At 41.1% G+C, this 21,402-nt stretch overlaps 2 protein-coding genes and 1 long non-coding RNA gene across 5 annotated transcripts in view; 1 reads left to right on the forward strand and 2 right to left on the reverse strand.

Moving 5' to 3' along the window:
- Positions 1–11,832, forward strand: part of LOC308406208 (uncharacterized protein) — a 29,296-nt gene extending 17,464 nt beyond the window's left edge. For 2 of the 3 annotated variants that reach the window (XM_080897075.1, XM_080897077.1), the window contains 14 exons: positions 86–368; positions 740–783; positions 1,341–1,626; positions 2,136–2,179; positions 2,483–2,756; positions 3,139–3,188; positions 3,277–3,350; positions 3,527–3,741; positions 3,854–4,107; positions 5,225–5,377; positions 6,423–6,570; positions 8,228–8,257; positions 8,502–8,549; positions 10,922–11,832. In XM_080897075.1, the coding sequence (XP_080753201.1) occupies positions 86–368; positions 740–783; positions 1,341–1,626; positions 2,136–2,179; positions 2,483–2,756; positions 3,139–3,188; positions 3,277–3,350; positions 3,527–3,741; positions 3,854–4,107; positions 5,225–5,377; positions 6,423–6,570; positions 8,228–8,257; positions 8,502–8,549; positions 10,922–11,181 (2,163 nt within the window). In that variant the 3' untranslated portion in view covers positions 11,182–11,832. The remainder of the gene's footprint in view (positions 1–85; positions 369–739; positions 784–1,340; positions 1,627–2,135; positions 2,180–2,482; positions 2,757–3,138; positions 3,189–3,276; positions 3,351–3,526; positions 3,742–3,853; positions 4,108–5,224; positions 5,378–6,422; positions 6,571–8,227; positions 8,258–8,501; positions 8,550–10,921) is intronic. The other variant, XM_080897076.1, reaches the window with a different exon arrangement.
- Positions 3,664–6,370, reverse strand: LOC308406216. The gene is made up of 3 exons (XR_013973478.1): positions 5,482–6,370; positions 3,825–3,902; positions 3,664–3,733 (listed from the first exon to the last, which is right to left on the reverse strand). It is a non-coding gene; the product is annotated as an uncharacterized lncRNA (long non-coding RNA).
- A 1,528-nt stretch (positions 11,833–13,360) lies between the features above and the next one.
- LOC308406210 (uncharacterized protein) overlaps positions 13,361–21,402 on the reverse strand; it is a 49,315-nt gene continuing 41,273 nt past the window's right edge. Inside the window, exons 22-27 of the mRNA XM_080897083.1 lie at positions 20,873–21,137; positions 15,909–16,182; positions 15,283–15,324; positions 14,403–15,026; positions 13,915–14,194; positions 13,361–13,405 (exon numbers count right to left, since the gene is read on the reverse strand). The gene's annotated coding sequence lies outside the window, so the exon portion shown is untranslated. The remainder of the gene's footprint in view (positions 13,406–13,914; positions 14,195–14,402; positions 15,027–15,282; positions 15,325–15,908; positions 16,183–20,872; positions 21,138–21,402) is intronic.

Here is a 21,402-nt window from a genome sequence, read left to right on the forward strand (position 1 = left end):
TGTAAAGTGTTGATGAGAAAACAAACAAACCTGAAAGTGAGAAATGTCACATTTATCTCATGAACATTTTCTTTGAATTTTCCAGGTAGAAACGATGGAGTCTGTTATTGAGCTGCTGCTGGAAACTCTGGATGGTCTCAATGAGCCGGAGCTGCATGACTTCAACTGGACCCTGCGACGAATTCATCGCAAATTTGACTCAGACTTCTCATGGATGTGGTACATGAGGACAGACCTGCAGGACACAGTGTTTCTGATGGTGCAGACTTACGGCCAACAGTCAGTGGAGAAGACCATGGAGGTCTTAAAGAAGATGGAGAGGACTGATCTGGCTCAGAGGCTGTCAGACTGCAGCTCACTGCCTCGAAGTAAGACAACAAAATCAAAACTCATTAAAGTCATAAAACTGTTTTCATGTCTCATAAACGTCTGACTAAAGTCTTCTTTGACTTTATAAATAATATTTGTAATAAAGACAAAAAACACATCTTTAAAACATATTTTATGGCTGTTCTGGAAAAATCTACTTCAATAAATACATAAAAATGAGACCAGATTAAATCCAAATACTTTGTGAGGAGGAGTAAAAATGACTCCTTCATACTGTTTATTATTGCTGAGGAGGTTTCAGTGTAATTCTGCATATTGTCCATTTTTCCAAAGTCATATTTCCTGAATAATTGTCAGTTAGTTGTTAAATGTGTTTGTCATGAGTGACTTTGAGCACTTTTCTCCTCAGAGAAACACTCTGTGGATGAACGACGCTCTGCACTGATCCACAAAGTGAGTCATGTCACATCTCTGATTCAGTACAAGACAGCAGGCTGAAAGTCAGAGGACTAAAGTATCATCAGTTCTCATGTTGACTCATTTTTCTCATGATTTCTGCTGGATGTTTGTGACAAACTGAAGCTTCATTCAGTTTGTCTTCTTCAGCAGTAATTTTCTGCAACACTAATGTCAGGATGTCTTTACCACTGAGGATGAGCTGAGGAAGTGTCAGCATGTACATTTGTCCTGACTCTTCAACAGGACAGAGAAATCTGAAAACATCAAACACTTTCAGATTAAACAGGAAACTTTATTCTACTTACAAATATTAATAAAGAATGAAAGATGATGTGAAATCAGGGAAAGATTCTTGATGGATATATTTCAGTTTTTATCTGCACAGTGAGAGAAGAACTGCAGCCTGTAAAGAAAAAGTATTCAAACCCATAAAAGTGGATCACAGTTTTAGATTTTCTTCATTTTTTTCATAAACGTACCGCAACTAGTAAATAGATGCTTGTGTTTGGCTAAATAAATATGTGACCCCGTGATTGTGTTTATTGTTCCAGGCGGCAACAATGGCAGCTGTTAAACATCTGCTTTTAGAAACTTTGAATGATTTGAGTGATGAGGAGCTCAAGAAATTTAAGAGGTTCCTGCAGACGATCATTCCTTGGACGAATCTGTCATTCTTCTCATATAGGTTGAGTCCATCATCAACCAGAGCAGATGTAGTGAATCTGATGGTGGATGAACTTGGTCATCAGTCTGTGGAGGTGACCAGAGAAGTTTTCATGCACATGAACAGAACTGATCTGGTGCAGAAGTTACCAGAGAGCAGCTCAGCATCCAGAGGTAAGACCAACATGCATGAGTGTAAACTCTGTGTCATCAACAGGTTTTTGTGTTGGTGGTGTCATGGTGGTGCAGTGGTTAGCACTGTGTCCTCACAGCATGAAGGTTGTGTGTTTGAGCCTCCTGGTTGGCTGGAACCTTTCTGTGTGGAGTTTGCATGTTCTCCCTGTGCCTGCATGCTTTTCCTCAGAGTGCTCTGGTTTCCAGTCCAAACACATGCTTGTTGGCTTTATTGCTGGTTCTAAATTAAATGTGGGTGTGAAAGGTTGTCTGTCTGTTTAAAACCTGAGGTGGACAGGTGTACCCTCTCTCATTATCACAGCTGGGAACCCCCAGTTACTTTGGTTGGACAGGATGGAGGGTTTCTTTGTTGGGTTCTTATGTCATTTTATTTAGTTTCACATGATTTTCTCTTTTAAATCATCTGTGTCGTCTGAAGGCTGATTCTACTTGGATGTGTGATGATGTTTGAATCCTCAGAGTTGATGGTAAATGTCTTTCCTCCTCAGAGAAACACTCTGTGGATGAACATGGAGCTGCACTGTTGAAGAGAGTGAGTGTGACTTTAACTCAGCTTTTACAAAAAATAGTTTTTAGTATTGATAGAAATGAAATAATGTTTTCTTATGAAACTTGAAGTTTTGCAGTTCATAAAGAGAGTGAAGTAAATATCAAAACCGCCAGCTGTCTCTTCAGTGATTATTCTAAAACATATAAATATTCATGAAGACATCTTTTTTTTATTAATATTTGATATTTCTACTACAGTTTCTCTGGAAATTAAATAAAGAGAAATCTTTAAATCGTCCAACAGAGATATTATACAGTAACTTAATACATTGTTTTGGTTTTACAGGAAAAAGAACAGGAAGCTGTCAGACAGATTCTCTTGGAAACACTGAATGAATTCAGTCAAAAGGATCTAAAGAAATTCAAGCAGTTGCTGCCGTTCACGTGCTTTAAGATGAGCCTGCCACAAATGGAGAGGTACTGGTATACAAACAGAACAGAAGACCTTGTGGATCTGATGGTGGATAAACTTGGTCATCAGTCTGTGGAGGCGACCATGGAGGTTTTAACAGACATGAACAGACCTGATCTGATGCTGAGGCTGTCAGAGAGCAGCTCAGGTGAGACCAAACAAAGTTTAATAAACAGATTTTCATAATTTACAATAAACTTGTTTAAACAACTTCTAATCAACAAACATTAAAATAAACAGGAAACACAACAGACGTCCAAAAGTAACTTTGCATAAATGATCAGAGCTGAATCCAACCTTTCTCTCTGTCTCTGTCTTGTTCTGACATCACTGGTGAGAATATTTGGATTCATCAGCTTTTGATCATCTTAGACGTCACTCAGCTGCACGTCCTGCTGAACATGTTGTTCTGATGTTGAAGCAGCACTGCACAGCATAAAGTGATCAAACAGCAAACATGTGGACAGTTAGAGGATGATTTTATATGTCAGCATAACATCATTCATTTGAATTCTTTGTGTCTCAACAAGGACGAAAAACTGAAAGAAGTTCAGAGCTTGAAGGTTGTCAGAGCCTGACGGTAATCCCTTCCATTCATCCATTTATTGCTAAAGTTTCTTTCTTTATAAACATGTGTACTTATTGACTAAAGAGACTGTCCTCTGCAGCAGGACTGCAGTGATTGGACTAAACTTGAACCTGAGGTGAACAGTACAGATGCAGACGAGGCTCCAACTTACAGGTAAATCAACTTCCTGAATGCTGCAGCACAGCAAACTGGAACTACAGGAAACAGTTCAGCTTTGGATTTATTCCCAGAGGAAATTCTTCATTTTGCATCCGATTCACACGACTACTCTCTGTGTTTCCATTCACTCTGTTGTTCCTTCATGAGTGTGTATTTAATTCCTGTTTCAGCCTTCAGTCTGCAGCAGGACACTTTGAATGCAGAGTCTCGGGCTTGCGCTGGGTCTGTAAGGGAAAGACCAGCTTTCAGTACCAGTTTAGATCTTGGGAGGGACACATGGAGAGGATGGAGAGCAGACAATACATGCCTGCAGGTCCTCTGATGGACGTCACAGTCACTGCTGGGAAGTTAAATGAAGTTCACCTGCCACACTGGATCTGCATCGGTAAGAGGACATGAAGGAAGACTTTCAGATGTTTGACATTTCTGACAGTGAGCGCACAAACTGTTATAAACTGTTCTTCTCACCATGTTTGTGTTGTTGTGTTCTCCTGCAGATGACATCCCTGACATATTGGACACGTTTGCAGTCCTTCACATAGATGACTGTGGAGATGTTGTGGAAAAAGTGTCTGAGGTCACACCAACACATGTCAAGTTAACTGAGCCACATTTCTCTCTAATCGCGACCCTGATACGTTTCATATTTCCTCCAAAAATCAGCTGTTACATGTTGATGTACTATAAACCCAACACATCGTTCCTCAAACTCCACGTCTACCTGATACGACAGGATCCTGCTCTGGAACAGGTAACTGAACATCTTAATGATGTGAAACAGGACAAGATTCCAAACATTAGGACCGACTGACAAAAGACAAAAGAGACACTGAAAGAAAAATGTGTTTTATATTGAACCCAATTGTAAAAATGTCTCTATTGCTACAATAAATCTCTTCTGTTTGATTATAGGAAGATTTTTTTAATCATAGTTTTTCTTTTAACATCAGCAGCACTTGTGAGAGTCACTTGGCTGTTAAATCTCTTCACTGTAATCTGGAGATTATTTGGATCCAGACCAGAGTTTATAATATTACATCATACAGACTTCATATAACAAAACTCTGATAAGAAAACTGTTGGGTTTGTGTTTCCACAAGCCCCGCTGGTTTAGAAACTTATTCTCGTTAACGACAAAAACAAGACGAACATCTTTTACTTGCTAGCAAGGGAGGCCCCGGCCGGTGTCTCAGAATCTCTATGCGTGTGTGCGTGTGCGTGTGTGTGTGTGTGTGTGTGTGTGTGTCTCTGTGTGCGTGACTTCCTGATCACAACTGTTTCTAACAACATCCTGGTCATAAAATAGTAATCTCCCCCACACCCAATATATGGTTCAATTCCTGTATTGGTTCACCGTGCACAACACAGTGAAGCCACAAAAGGGCAGGAAGCTGACCACACAAGAAACAGAATCTTCACAAGGGATGTGTCTACAATAATCCTCCCCCAGCACAGAGTGGCTGAGACAAAGGAATGTCTTGATCCTATAGATTGAACTAACACCTTACAAATTTAAGAAACACAATGACACATTCAACAATTAGACTTAACATAAACATTAGTCACTTGTTATTAACCCGAGAGTTCTCAAAGCACCCACGAAGATGCAAAATATTGATCACCTTCACATGGTGATACTCTCCCTCTCAGAGTTTGACACAATATTTCACAACAATCTCTGACTTTATTCTCATTAATGTGACTTTTTCCTCCCTTTTTCTTTTCCAGCAGACCATAATACTCTCTCACAAAAATCTTATTGCTTGGTTATAAATGTCATTTCAAACACAGATGGTGTAAGTTGGTGTAAAGTTAACCCCTATTTTTGATTACTTTGCTTTTTTGTTTCCTTTTTTTTTCTTAAACAGGAAATTGCTGAGAAATATCGTGAGAAAAATGATGAGACAAAATCCCATTTGAACTTTAAAAAAATCATAAAGCATCCCCCAGACCAGTACCTGCAAACCGAGCGTCTTTTCAGCCTCAAAGCCGACAACACAAGTGCAAAAATTCAGCCGAAGGTAAAGTTTGTAAAGTTTGTGCTACATGTGGATCGAAACCTTGTTGGCAGAAAACACATCAGGCCTTATTTTAGCCAGAATGACACGGCTGCTCTGAAACATACGTGTGTCTTTGCATTGGCTGAGTCAGTGAGGTGAGGGCCATCACACCAGGGACTATCAGCTGTCTTTGTTAGCACAGCTGCACACACTTTAACACAGCAGTGTTTGATGCTGTATTTCAGTCTTCTTCAGGTGCTGATGATAGTTTTACCTGAAGAACATAAAATAATGGTAAAAGTCAACATTAGTGTTTCAGGAAAATCTCAGTTCAAACATTGAGTTGCAAAGTAATTATATTAGTGTGCTGCTATTTTTTTAAATGGCTCATTTAAATGCCATCACCTTTTTCCAAAATGACCTGATAGATAAGGAAAGTAAGAAGTTGTGTATTTAAAAAGAATAATAATAAAAAAACAAACAAATGTGATTAAACTGAGTAAAAAGGTCTGTAGGTCATTATGTTTTTATTCCAGTTCACATTTTTCTGGTAATTTTGGTTTTAGTTTTAGTTCATTATAAAACTCTTGATGTGAACAAGGTCAAAGGGCATACGCTGAGATCATAATTTAGAGTTTATTTAAAAATATTTTAAAATTAATATTTGAGCCTCAACATTGTTTTGACTGAAAATCACTTACATCTGTCTTACTGCATCTAAATAATATCACAAGTCCACAGATAAACTGTCTTTTTATCTTTAGTCTCTGTCACCTACACTTTGTCCATCAAATATATTTAAATGAGTAGATTTCAAAAGTAAAATGTAAAACTTGGAGGCTCCATTTCTGTACTAATAGCCAGATGTAAGAACCACAACTGTAACTTTATTGCCTGCATTAAATTGTGTGTGTGTGTGTGTGTGTGTGTGTGTGTGTGTGTGTGTGTGTGTGTGTGTGTGTGTGTGTGTGTGTGTGTGTGTGTGTGTGTGTGTGTGTGTGTGTGTGTGCGCGCGCGCGCTCACAGAGGTATTTTAAAGTTCCTTTGTTTTGTTTTTCAAACACAGGAGTTAACCCTCAGATACAATAGGCAAAACTTCTATGAGGTGTACGTTAAGAATCCAGGCAGTGAACTCATACTTAGACTGGTGCACACTCACCCAGCTGATGGTGAACCAGCTGATGAGCCACTATGGAAATGTGAAATTCAAGCAGGTCAGTGGTTATGAAGCAATATTACCCACACTGTTACTAATATAAGAAATACTGTATGTCATATAATGTCAAATGTAAGATGTTTTTTTTTCCATCAAACTTAAAAGAGTCTGCAGCAGTTTGATTGACACAGTTTCCAAAAGTATTCACTCGCTCATCCACATCCTTTCATTCATGTGTTAAAATCGCTTCCATGGCCTCAGGTGTATAAAATCAGCACTAAGACATGCAGACTCTTCTACAAACATGTGAAAGAATCACTCGTTCTCAGCAGTTCAGTTGTCCTGTGATAAGACGCCACCTGTGCAACAAGTGTCGAGTCGCACATTTTGAAGCCAGTATGATAACCTTATCCCACCAATGCTGTGGACGTCCAGCTTTTCAGATCCAGTTAAAATCCAATCACTCAAAAAGATCCTCTGGAAAAGAGTAGAATTCTTAGAACAGAGTTTATTAAACAGTGTCATATGAACAGCAGAAATCAGTACAATAAACCAGGATGACAGAAAAAGTGAACAAGCAAAGCGAAGCAACCCCGGAGTGTAGAGCCTCAAAGCACAAACAGCACAGACACACAACAGACAGACAGGGAAGAAGCAGCAGAGCGGGGCATATCGACCCTCCTCTTATATGGGATCAGTGACCCCTCCGCCTGCCGTTGGGTACTCTTTCATCCTTTGTTCTTTCTTTTCATCTTCCACGTATGATGCATAACTTTCTGACCCTGCCCCATAACTTTTACATCCATCATTGGATTGGCTCACTTTGTCCGTTTGATGAGAAAACGGCAGTTAACAGTTAATCAATTTGACAATTTTGTCAGGTACGCATGCCAGACGTAAGCTGCTTTCTATGCCGAGTAAAGGTTTTTCTTGCCTTCTGGTGGCTGAGGTGAGAACCAGAATCCCAGCTTCACGCACAGGGGGCAGGTTTGTTTGCCGTATAGGCATCGAAAGGGCTGGACACAGCGTGAGGCGCTACAGAGAAACGCAGAGAAAGTGTCCTATGCGCATACTTTAGCAGTGCCAAAGAAACCTTTGTTTGAACCAGTCACCGTTGGCCATAACACAGTCAAAGGTTACTTATTGATCCTAACTAGTACATTTTCAAACAGTATTGATCAGCATGTGTTTGTACAATAAAGGGCACAAACTTCATTAATATTATTGAAGATAATCTTTGACCTAAATATGTGGGTCTTGTGATTTTGAACGAGTAGAAAAAATACTCCAGTATAAGTATATATTTAGTATATAGAAGTATATATGATTACATATGTGAGTATATGTCCAGTGTGTACAGGTACATATGTCATATATATCATAGAAAATCCACAACATTAGTGCTGTGGTGAAATTCCCTTGCTACAAAATATTATACATACAGTCAGCTGTTAGTGGTATTATAACAAAGAACAACAGCCAATCAGCCACAAAGTGACGGGCCACGTAAAATCACAGAGGTCTCCAACTTTCTGCAGAGTCAGTCGCTACAAGCTTCACGTGGCCTTCAGATTAGCTCAACAACAGTGCATAGAGTGTTTCAGAGAATGGGTTCCCATGGCAACCAGCTGCTTGAACACTCTTTTATTCAGATGAAACTTTCATATTTAACTCTAATGTCAAGTATCCATATTTTGATTTTCCTTGAATTCCAGATGACCATCCAGAGTCTGGTCAAGCCGAAGGTAAGATATCACACGAAAGGAGCATTTAGACGAACCTTTTACTCAGATTATAAATGAATGATTTTCTTCTTCTTTTGTTTTTTTAGTAGACCAGAGTTTAGTGGAATATTCTTTGGTGTAGTTATTTAATTGTTTTAATTTGGTGGCACTGAGTCTCTAATGTTTCAGTTTGCTAGCATAATGAAATTTAAAAAGTTTGAACATTTGTTAAGAAACTAAAAACTTTCCTTGTTATTTTTAACAGCTGCAGGATCCTCAGTGGGAGCAGCTGCTGTCAGCTCTCAGTCGGCTGGTAGGTTCATCAATATTAACTCAGTTTTATATAATGAAACAGAAAACTGATCAATACTAACTGTGCTTATGTTCCCTAATGACTAAGACGTTGCTTTAAATTTTAGAGATGATTAAATTGAAACTGAAGCTTTGTCCTGTATGGCATGACCCTGACCTTTGACCTTGAAGTATTGCATACTAAGATGGTGTATTTGATCATCTTCACCCATGTGATTGGAGCAGAATTGGCTGAAATCTTTGGCTTCTATAAGCTGTCAAAACTTTATGGCATCATTGTGAACTGAAAAAATAAAAAGTGTGTTGCACATCTCCTTCCATGCTGCTCACATGTCGTATTACTGGATATGGATTTTTGTTTTTTTACTTGATTATGGTTTGACCTTAACCTTCATTGTTAGCGTCCAAGGTCAAAGTTACCAGTGATGGTCAAGGTTATATGTTACATATAACCTTGACCAAGGTTCTTTGTCAAGGTTATAAGAACCTTGGTCAAGGAAATAACTTCGGACATGGTGTGTTTTAAGGCACTGTAAAACACACGGAACACTATTAACCCTCTCAGGCTCAAATTAAGTTTTTGTTGCTAATGCACAAAAGAATACCTGATTTTTAAACTTCAGTTGTTGTGAAGTTTAAAAATCCATAAAAAACTGATTTATTTATTTTACCGATTTTCACATTCAGTGTGGTCTTGACCCAAATTTCACCAAAATTAAATCAGCTCGAGCTGTTCTCAGTATCTACCATCACCCAGAATCTGAAAATGTTATCCTGAAAACTGTGGATGCTAGACTGCTAATAGACAACCCAACCAAACAGAAGTGATTACATGCTCACTCTCTTTAATCAAAACGTTCAAAGGGACAGGAAGTGCTTCACAGAGGTGGCAAAAAGTACAAGTACAAAAAAAGAAGAACAAAACAGAGTCAGAGAAATATGAAGAAGATGACACAGATGACGAGAGACGGAGGGAGAACCACTAAAAACACCAAACATTAGTAAAGGAAAACTGAAGGAGGGACAAAGAACAAACTAGCACAGACAGACAGGATGATCTGGAGCTGATGCTGTTAGGTATCAGCTTGTGATAAGAAACAAAATGGCACCATTTATTACAGAAAGGTTTTAGAAAAGAGCTCCATAGAACAGAAGTATGGTTTACTTGGAGAGGAAAGGATGCTGGTTTGATTCCAGTCAGAGGCACAAATCCCCCTTTGTGTTATGTCAGGAAGGGTATCGGCTGTAAAACTGCCAAATCAAACATCTGCAGTGACCCCGTATGGCAGGGCGCAGTTGAACGTAGCTTATTCCAGATTTCAAAACACATTTTTCCAACATTATTCTGAAATTGCATTGAAATGGTCTGAAACCAAATCTCAGACATGACGGCTGCACCTGTTTAATCAGATGACACAGCTCATTATTAAACTCTGATGCATCAAACAATGACATCAAGCGTCCATATTCCAATTTTTCTTACATTAAACGTGTCATCCAGTTTCTGGCCACGTTGCAGGTTAGAGAATTACATATATTACATATATATAATAAGTATTTATGTTGTGTTAGAGCTGAGATGACCCCTTATACAGGAGATACTGGACTGGTTTAAAGGTTTGGGGTCTGTTTTACTGTAGAGTATTACCCTAGTAGTAATCACCAGAAATCAGTTTAAGCTGCTGGTGGGGAGACTCGCCTCCCTGTAACTGCCTTTGTCTGTATCTCTTTCTTGGCTCTTGACGGAGGCAGTCGCACTTTCTCTTTTTATCATTCACCATCCTCTGGTGAATAATAATCGAACAGGACCGCCTACCATGTGTTTCTCTTCAGGTTTAAATCGTTTGGATGTTTGGAGGCTCGCAGTGACGAAATAATAACTCGACTAAAATGCGTTAAAGCAAAAGTAACGAGCCGGTTTAGAAAATGTAAGAAGTAGAAAGTACAGATATTTGTTTATAAAGGCAGGGAGTAAAAGTAAAAAGTAGTGAGAAAAGTAAGACTCGGGTAAAATACATTTGTATTTGTACTTCGTTACTTCTCACCTTTGTGCCCGAGGCCTTGAAACTGCCAAGCACATGCACTCTCATGCAGCTCCTCATTTCCTGATAATAAAAGAGAAGACTGCAACATTAACTAGATACAATAATCTTTAAATGTCTGGATGAAAAAAGGAAAGAGGTCATTTATGTTCTTTTTAAATAGTCGACCAAAAGGAACGAATGTGTTTTTAACATTTAATGAATTTTAATTATGAAATAAGTGCGAATTTTTTAAAGCATTTTGTTATGAAAGCTGAGAATAAAGTGAATAAAATTTTCACATGATAAACAACCGTAAACTTCTTCCATTTCTTTCCTTTTCTTTCTCCAGACAAGGACTTTGTGGACAAACACAGAGTCCAGCTGACCAACAGAGTGAGCAACATCGCACCCATTTTGGATGAGCTCCTAGAAAATGAAGTTATCAACCAAGAAACTTATACCAGAATTAGAGCTCTGTCTACCACTCGGGACAAGATGAGGGAGCTCTACAGTGGTCCCCTGCAAGCTGCAGCCTGCAAAAAGATCTTCTATGACAGCCTTTTGAAAAATGAGAAATTTCTCGTTAAAGAGCTCAGTGAAAAGGATTAAATGTGTTGAAAAAACAGTTTTTAGACCAAATATAGATCTACCAATATCTACCAGAACATGACATGATTACATTACAAAGGTTTAGATGCCTTTTCTTTGTGGGGGTTTTATTTTACACTTACATTTTTGTAAAAACTGTTCTGTGTGTTGCATTTGCTCCTCGGTGGCTCCTTTAATTGATCCATTTTACAGGAAAAACTATGGATATTTGAAAGTTTTATATTAAAAAATGTAAATGTTATATATGTTAAAAATGAATCAGCGATGTCATCAGCCATGTTTTTATCCAAACACGTTTCATCCCAAAACGTAACATATATGTGACAAATCGTCGCTATGTTACTCGTTCCCAGGCGTGAGAGCGGGTTGAAATTGATAAATGTAAGGTGATGGTTAATGCTAGGGTTAGGGCCGCGAAGAGAATAAAAAGGGGAGTGCTTCAATTAAGAATCCTGAGCGTTCATAAGGACACAGAGGGGTACCTTTCGCATTACTATGAATCCTCGGGGCCGTGAAGCTGAATGAGTTTTATCCATAAATCATCCAAAGCCTCATTAATCTCTTTTTCAATGTCATCATCTTATTGTAACTTGAAACATAGTGACAACGATTTACTGTCCTTTAAAAAAAAATAAACCAAAATTAAACTCATGTTTTTCTTGTTCATTTTGATGATTAATTAAAACGTTTTATAATTTAATCTTTGAAATAAAATCTTCATTTTTATCAAATGATTTATTCAAATAATAATGCAGTGTACATTATGGAGGGACGGGGGAGGCAGAAAATCAGAATATTCATTCAAAAATATGATGGTAAAACACTGGGAACAATTTCTGCACAAGATTTTAAATGATGTTTTGCATTTGTTGTCCACATATGCGGACATCCCATTGTAACCGAGGACAAGAGATGAGTAAACGGGGCAAAGAAATAAATCGATCATTTATTTATTACATGAGTTAGACATACTAATTCCCAGTCACTTCCAGACAGGACTTACAACACATCCTGCTGATATCCCAGCTGCACATGAGACTTACCACACAAACTGTGCGAAAATAACAACACTGAAACCCGTCACACCCCGCTTAGCGACACTGCAATCGTGGCACACACTGCAAACAATTCGGGTCTCAGCGCAGCTGGGAATCAGTGCTATGCATGGCCTGCGATTGGGAGATGAAGGGAAGTGGCACAAACAATTAAACAAAAAAAACAAAAACAAAAGGGAGGTTAGTCCGCCCTTACACAACTTACTCTCAATCAATAACCACCTTTACGGCTGGACGGACTAACCAAAACAAAATTACAAATCAATCAAAAGAACGAAAAAAGGACAGCAGAGACAGCACAGCTGAAAAACAAACAACATTATCAATTAAAATATTACCCAATAAAATATCAATTTTATAAAACCATTCAAAATCATGAAGCTAAAACAAACTCAATATACCTACAATATTGATCAGTTTCCCTGCGCGCAGTCGATCTAGGGCTTGATCAATTCTTCTATTAAAATTCGTGGTCACACTAAAAAAGTCCAATGACACATTAAAAATAGGCACATGCAAAAGCAAACGATCCAAACAAAAATGGCAAAAGTCTCTTACCGACAGTATACCCACTCGCACCCGAGTGAATTAATTGCCTCTGGTTTTTTCCACAGAAGAGCGCTGACTTCACCCCACACACCCACTACCTTTTCACAGCTCTTCAGCCAATCACCTGGCAGAGAGCAACAAACTGCCAGGTGACACTTGTTACACAAAGTAAGCATCACATTCACATGCTAACTAGAGCTACTTATGTCTGACTGAACACGCAAGTTTTTAAGCTGTAATTTACCACAGACGGTATAAATCTTTAATACTGTGTGTTTCTGTTATTCACTAAACTTTTGTCAACGACCAGGAAGACCTGCAGTTTCCTGGAGAGCCAACAGGGGGCGAAACCAACCCACTGAATTAACAATGGTACAGGGACGAACGCTGGTTTGAGGGCGGAGTCCTTCACTCTGTCGTCAGTGGAAACATTATTGCTGCAGACTCCACATTAACACTGTGAGAAGCATCCAGTTTCAAAGATGCTTTGTCTGTTTCATCGTGTTTAATGTTCAAGATGAGGATGATTTACAGCCTGAATCTACTGAATGAAAGCTGAGTTAGAGTCACACTCACTCTCTTCAACAGTGCAGCTCCATGTTCATCCACAGAGTGTTTCTCTGAGGAGGAAAGACATTTACCATCAACTCTGAGGATTCAAACATCATCACACACCCAAGTAGAATCAGCCTTCAGACGACACAGATGATTTAAAAGAGAAAATCATGTGAAACTAAATAAAATGACATAAGAACCCAACAAAGAAACCCTCCATCCTGTCCAACCAAAGTAACTGGGGGTTCCCAGCTGTGATAATGAGAGAGGGTACACCTGTCCACCTCAGGTTTTAAACAGACAGACAACCTTTCACACCCACATTTAATTTAGAACCAGCAATAAAGCCAACAAGCATGTGTTTGGACTGGAAACCAGAGCACTCTGAGGAAAAGCATGCAGGCACAGGGAGAACATGCAAACTCCACACAGAAAGGTTCCAGCCAACCAGGAGGCTCAAACACACAACCTTCATGCTGTGAGGACACAGTGCTAACCACTGCACCACCATGACACCAGCAACACAAAAACCTGTTGATGACACAGAGTTTACACTCATGCATGTTGGTCTTACCTCTGGATGCTGAGCTGCTCTCTGGTAACTTCTGCACCAGATCAGTTCTGTTCATGTGCATGAAAACTTCTCTGGTCACCTCCACAGACTGATGACCAAGTTCATCCACCATCAGATTCACTACATCTGCTCTGGTTGATGATGGACTCTGTGATTTGTATGACAGACTCATCCAAAGAAAAATTGACTTCAGGAATCTCTTGAACTCCTCGAGCTTGGAATTCCTCAAATCATTCGAAGCTTCCAAAAGCAGTTGTTTCACAGCTGCCACCATTGCCACCTGGAAAAGTCATTCAATTTGCAGGACATTTATTTATTTATCCATTTTATCCAAATAAGCTCTTTTAGAAAGTTCAGTATGATTTCTCATAACCACAAAAAAGCAGAAATCATGAGAAAAATGACTCAACATGAGAACTGATGATACTTTAGTCCTCTGACTTTCAGCCTGCTGTCTTGTACTGAATCAGAGATGTGACATGACTCACTTTGTGGATCAGTGCAGAGCGTCGTTCGTCCACAGAGTGTTTCTCTGAGGAGCAAAGTGCTCAAAGTCACTCACAAGAGACTTACTTACCAACTGACAGTTGTATAATCTTCAACATTACATTTAAAGCTCAACTATGATAGACACTGTTTGTGTTATTCAGTCTCTCAGACTGAAGGAGTCACTTTTTGTCATTTTTTTGTTCCTTGAACACTCATAAATTCTGATTTGGACAACAATCTGTCTTTTCTCTACAATATTTTTATGAAAAACAAAAACTTTACTTACGAGACATCTTAACCACCAGAGTTTATTTAACTTATTTCATCTTTGTTGTCTTACTTTTGGGTTCTGGGCTGCAGTCTGACGGCCTCTGAGCCAGATCAGCCCCCTTCGTCTCGTTTAAACCCTCCATGGTCTCCTCCACTGACCGCTCACCGTAAGTCAGGACCATGAAAAACACCGTGTCCTGCAGGTCTGTCCTCATGTAGATGATTCTTTGGATGTGTGACTAATGTTTGTAATGAATTTTACGCAGGACTTCCTTGAAAACCTCAAGTTCCCAGTAACTCAGACCAGCCAGGGTTTCCAAAATCTGCTCAATAACAGACGCCAACGTTTCTACCTGAGAAAAAAAAGGTAAATGCGACTTTTCTCCAGGTTTTTTTCCATCTCATCAACGTCTCATAAATGTTTAGATTACACCAGACACAGTTACAAGCAAATGATGTAAGTGATAATTACACACCTGATTAACATTTATTCCAACCTGATGAATTTAATCTTTCTGTTTATCTTTTCTACATGTAGGAGTTTTTTAAACTGAACATGTTCAGTGAACGCTGCATCATTTAAATACAGTCATAGGTGATATTACTCACTTTCTGGCTCAGCGCAGCCCAGCATTCATCCACAAAGTTTCTCTGGGAGAAATATTACAATATCATGGTTACCATGAGAAAAGAAAGTGTAGTATCCCCACAGCAGACTCGTCCACAGTTTAATGCTTTTCAGCACAATCTTTATTCATACTTACACTCGGTTGCTGTTACAAACACACACGGCTGCAGCTTTTCAGCCGCCACAACAACAACTCTCAGGATCAGGTACAGATTTTAAAGGCGATGCTGGCAAAGTTAGAAAGGTGCCGGCTGTGAACAACACCTCATCTATCTATTACTTCATTTGCTCTCTTTAGGCTCCACAATGATTGTCTGTCTAGTGTCTGTCGCCCACCTTAGATCCATTCATAACTTATTTAACGTCAGGGTTAATGATCAGAAAACAATTAAGTGTGTAAGGAAAGAATTTAGTCGTTTGTAATCTTAATATTACTGTCTGTGTTTTATTTAACAATATCTATTATTAAACACTTCAGTGAAGAAAATCCTCCTGCCTTCTTTCAGGAAGACAAAAAAGCTTCCATTGTTCAGTTTTTGTGACTTGGTTCAAAGATTTTGAATCAACTCTTGATAATTTTTTTTATTAGGGATAATTATTCTCTTACCTTTGAGTCCTGAGCTGCTCTCTGACAGCCTCTGCACCAGATCAGTTCTCTGCATGTCCCTGAAAACATCAATGGTTACCTCCACAGACTGTTGGCCACATGTTTGCACCATCGCGTTCACTATATGTTTTCTGTTTGTACTCGGTGGGAATTGTGGAAGGCCCCTCTGAAAACATGTGAACTGCAGGAACCACAGGAACTCCTTGAGACCCTGATCACTCAAATCCTCCCGTGTTTCTAGAAGCAGATCTTTAACAGCTGCCATTGTTGCAACCTGGAAAATTCAAACATTCATGAAGAAAAATTAAATATTAATGTTTCTGTTGCTGTTTTAAATATTAAAACTAATTGAAATCACGTTTTCTCTAAAAACTTAAAGATAAAAAAGCCAACATTTATAAAGAAAATATATCATTTCCACACTAAGACATTTTTTGGCATTTCTGATAATGTATGATTTTTCTGATGATCACCTAAAACACTCAGACACTGTGCAAACGAGCTGGCCCCAGTGTTTTCTGGCATTTTCAACTCCTCACTGCAGGCATGTCATGTGCCTGCCTGCTTCAAGTCCTCTACCATAATCCCTGTCCCCAAGAAACCTAGGATCACTGGACTAAATGACTACAGACCCGTGGCTCTGACATCTGTGGTCATGAAGTCATTTGAGCGCCTGGTTCTCTCCTATCTCAAGACCCTCACGGCCCCCCTCCTGGACCCCCTGCAGTTTGCATACAGAGCCAACAGGTCTGTAGACGACGCCATCAACATGGCCCTACACTTCATCCTGCAGCCTCTGGACTCCCCAGGAACCTACGCCAGGATCCTGTTTGTGGACTTCAGCTCTGCCTTCAACACCATCCTTCCAGACCATCTCCGAGGCAAGCTTTCCCAGATGAATGTGCCTGATCCCATCTGCCGGTAGATCACTGACTTCCTGTCGGACAGGAAGCAGCACGTGAGGCTGGGAAAGAATGTCTCGGACTCCCGGACCATCAGCACCGGCTCCCCTCAGGGCTGTGTTCTTTCTCCTCTGCTCTTCTCCCTGTACACCAACTGCTGCACCTCCACCCACCAGTCTGTCAAGCTAATCAAGTTTGCAGATGACACCACCGTCATTGGACTCATCTCGGACAGGGATGAGTCTGCCTACAGGAGGGAGGTTGAACGTTTGGTGTCCTGGTGCAGCCACAACAACCTGGTGCTGAATGCCCAGAAGACAGTGGAGATTATTGTGGACTTCAGGAAGCACACAGCCCCACTCCCCCCCATCATCCTGACTGACACCCCCATCACCTCTGTGGACTCATTCCGCTTCCTGGGTACCACCATCACCCAGGACCTGAAGTGGGAGCCCACCATCACCTCCGTCATTAAGAAAGCCCAGCAGAGGATGTACTTCCTGAGGCAGCTGAAGAAATTCAACCTGCCAACACGGACGATGATGCAATTCTACACTGCAATCATCGAGTCCATCCTCACCTCCTCCATCACCGTGTGGTACGCTGGAGCCACTATCAGGGACAAACAGAGACTGCAGTGTGTTGTGCGCTCTGCTGAGAAGGTGATTGGCTGCAGACTCCCATCTCTGCAGGACCTGTACACCTCCAGGACACTGCGGCGTGCAGCTCGGATCTCAGCTGACCCTTCTCACCCTGGACACAGTCTGTTTGACCTGCTCCCCTCAGGCAGGAGGCTCCGGTCCATTCGCACCAGAACCTCTCGCCATAAGAACAGTTTCTTCCCCTCTGCTGTTGGACACATGAACAATAACCGTATGACTGTTCGCACCACAAACACATGACACTGCACTGTCATGTGCAGTGCAGTGTGTTCACTGCATCATTCCATGTTTGCACTGATCACCACCTGCACTCATGTATATATCTTTCTACATAGCACTTTTAATTCTTATTCTTATTTTTATTTTCATGTCTATTTAAGCATTTATGACAGTATGTTTGCACTGAAGCACCGCAGCAATTTCCTAATGTTGTAAACCTGCTCAACATTTGGCAATAAAACCCTTCTGATTCTTCTGATTCTGATTCTGATTCTGATTCTGAAAACACAGATACATTTAGTAACGAGGGCCTGAGCATTCACAGTGTGAAGACCTTGTTGTGTATTCACTATTATTATTATTATTGTTTGTGAAGGTTCTCAGTCATCCAGGTCATCGTAGTCTAAGGAGCTTAGAAAGAAAAGTGTCTGGACTTCTTTAAGTTGCTTGAAGACGTTTCACCTCTCATCCGAGAAGCTTCTTGAAGACCATGGCATGAAGACCATCACTGGATTCAGGCCAACCAACAGCAGGGGAGCTGAGGGAGGTGAGAATAGAGCCAACGAGTTGAATCTGTTTTTCAATAGATTCGACACCACAGTGTCTGCTCACTCCCCCACAACCTCACCTGTAGTCAGCCTGGAATCCAGAGCCACACCACTGTGCCAGCCTCTCTCTTCACATGGCGCTGTTGCCTCCTGTGAGATTCCTGACACCACTCCCCCACCCATCACCTTCACTCAATACCAGGTAGAGATGCAAATGAGGAGACTTCACTCAGGCAAGTCTGCTGGACCAGACGGAGTGAGTCCCCTTGTCCTCAAGACCTGTGCCCCCCAGCTGTGTGGAGTCTTTCATAAACTGTTTATGCTGAGTCTGAGTCTGCAGAGGGTCCCGGTGATGTGGAAGACATCATGCCTCGTCCCTGTACCAAAGACGCCACATCCCAGTGGCCCCCAGGATTACAGGCCCGTGGCACTGACCTCCCACATCATGAAGACCCTGGAAAGGCTCATCCTGGACCAGCTGCGACCCATTGTAAGACCACATCTGGATCCCCTTCAGTTTGCTTATCAGCCTCGTCTCGGAACAGAGGACGCCATCATCTACCTGCTCAATCGTGTCTACACCCATCTGGACCAGCCGGCGAGCACTGTGAGGGTCATGTTTTTTGACTTTTCCAGTGCTTTCAACAGCATCAGGCCGACCCTCCTGGGTGATAAGTTAGCAGCGATGCAGGTGGATGCTTCTCTGGTGTCCTGGATTGTTGATTACCTGACAGGAAGACCACAATATGTACGTCTCCCACAGTGTGTGTCTGACAAGGTGATCAGCAACACAGGGGCACCACAGGGGACTGTCCTCTCCCCCTTCCTCTTCACCCTCTACACCACAGACTTCAGCCACTGCACAGAGACCTGCCATCTTCAGAAGTTTTCTGATGACTCTGCGGTGGTTGGATGCATCAGCAGGGATGATGAGACAGAGTACCGGGCTGTGATCGACTCCTTTGTCACGTGGTGTGAGCAGAATCATCTGCAGCTCAACGTGGCAAAGACCAAGGAACTGATCGTGGACTTCAGGAAGACCAGGAAACACTTGACCCCTGTTTCAATCCAGGGGGTCAGTGTTGACATTGTGGAGGACTATAAATACCTTGGAGTACACATTGACAATAAACTGGACTGGGCTAAAAACACCACAGCACTTTACAGGAAGGGCCAGAGTCGTCTCTATTTTTTGAGGCGACTGAGGTCCTTCAGCATCTGCCAGAAAATGCTGAGGATTTTCTATGAGTCTGTTGTGGCCAGTGCGATCCTGTATGCTGTTGCATGCTGGGGGAGCAGGCTGAGGGTCGCAGATGCCAACAGACTTAATAAACTAATCCGTAAGGCCAGCAATGTTGTGGGGATGGAGCTGGACACCCTCAAGGTGGTGTCGGAGAGGCGGATGCTGTCCAAGATAAAGACAATGTTGGATAACACCTCCCACCCACTCCATGACATGCTGGTCAGTCACAGGAGCTCGTTCAGTGAGAGACTGAGATTACCGAAAAGCACCACTGAACGACACAGGAAATCTTTCCTGCCTGTGGCCATCTCCCTGTACAACGCATCCACTTAACACACTGTTTGCTGCTACAACTACACATGTTTCTTTTCCAACTATTTATTTATGAGTGACTTATGTATGTATGTATGTATATATATGTATATATTGTACTATTCTTAGTTAGTGTATTGTCTGTCTTGTCTTAATGTTGGTTTAAAATGGAGCACTGTAACAAAAAATAATTTCCCCCAGGGATTAATAAAGTATTCTGATTCTGATTCTGATTCTGATTCTGATTCTTCAGTTCTAGGATCAAATGGTGGAGAGTCCCAGATTTAAACCCAGTGGGAGTTTCCCCCCAAAGACGGACGAAGGACCCCCTGATGATCCTCTACCTAATCACATGAGCCAAGGTGTGAAAACGGGTGTGGGTCACAATCAGCCAGGGTTTCAGGTGAGCTCAATGTGAAACCTGGCCCCACCCTATCATGTGATTTCCTGAGGTCAGACGCCCCAGGATGTGAGTGGGCGTTAAGGCGTCTGGGAAGGATCTCAGAACTGGATTATAGATGGCAGAGAGTTGGTGTCATAAGCCGTGTGTACATTGGCATCCTCGAGGATGCCAATGTACACACGGACAGACAGGACAGATGGTTTGAAAGAGGAGTGAAAGAAGCCATTTCTGTCCACTGTGAGCGACCATCTTTGAACAGTGGCGGTGGTTTACGACACCAACTGTCTGCCATCTATAATCCAGTGTTGAGATCCTTCCCAGACGCCTTAACACCCACTCACATGCTTTTCTTTCCAAGCTTCTTAGACCACTATTATTATTATTCAGGCAAATGAATCACTTTTTTGAGGACACACATATAACTGAGAATTGGATAAGAAGGGCCTCTGCCTTTGACCACCACTCAGTACATGTTAAACCCACCCACTGCACTGCCCCCTGCAGGTGGTGGGCCTACAGGACGATGGGCCCGAGCCACCCAAAGAGCTTATCCAGTCTAATTGATTACATTATGATTGTCATTCTGCATCTTACTGAATAAAAGCTGAGCTCTGCACAGAGAGGATGAGGGAATATGTTGAGAACAAGTTTTGGTATTTTTAACTATTTACTTACTTGTTGGCTCTGAGCTGCTGTCTGACAGCTGCTGAGTCAGATCCGTCATCTTCATCTCCTTTAAAACCTCCATGGTTTTCTTTACTGACTGTTGGCCATAAGCCTGTAACATTAAAAACACTGTGTCTGCCACCTTCAGCAACCTCCATGGGACGGCTGAGTTATATTTCCTCTTGAGGCCTTTCTTTAAGTCCATGAGCTCGCTGTCACTCAGATTCCCCAGTGTCTCTGAAAGCAGCTGAATGAGAGACTCCATCATTTCTACCTGGCAAAAACAGAGGTCACATGACAGACATGTGCAATTCAAATGGTTGTTCCACCTCTGATTAACAGAAAATTGTTCAGTTTGTTAAAGGAAGATTCATTTTCAACATGATACTTTTCAAAGCCCGAAAATACAACTTTTCACCTCTGACCCATTTTCAGGCATGAAAGTTGTCTTTTATACTGCCATGACTGAATTTTTGCAATCCTTCTTATCCACTGCAAACCTATTGCAACTATTATATCATGATGAGATGCTGTGGGTG

The sequence above is a fragment of the Rhamphochromis sp. 'chilingali' genome (assembly GCF_963969265.1).
Source record: "Rhamphochromis sp. 'chilingali' genome assembly, chromosome: 11".
NCBI classification, from domain to species: Eukaryota; Metazoa; Chordata; class Actinopteri; order Cichliformes; family Cichlidae; genus Rhamphochromis; species Rhamphochromis sp. 'chilingali'.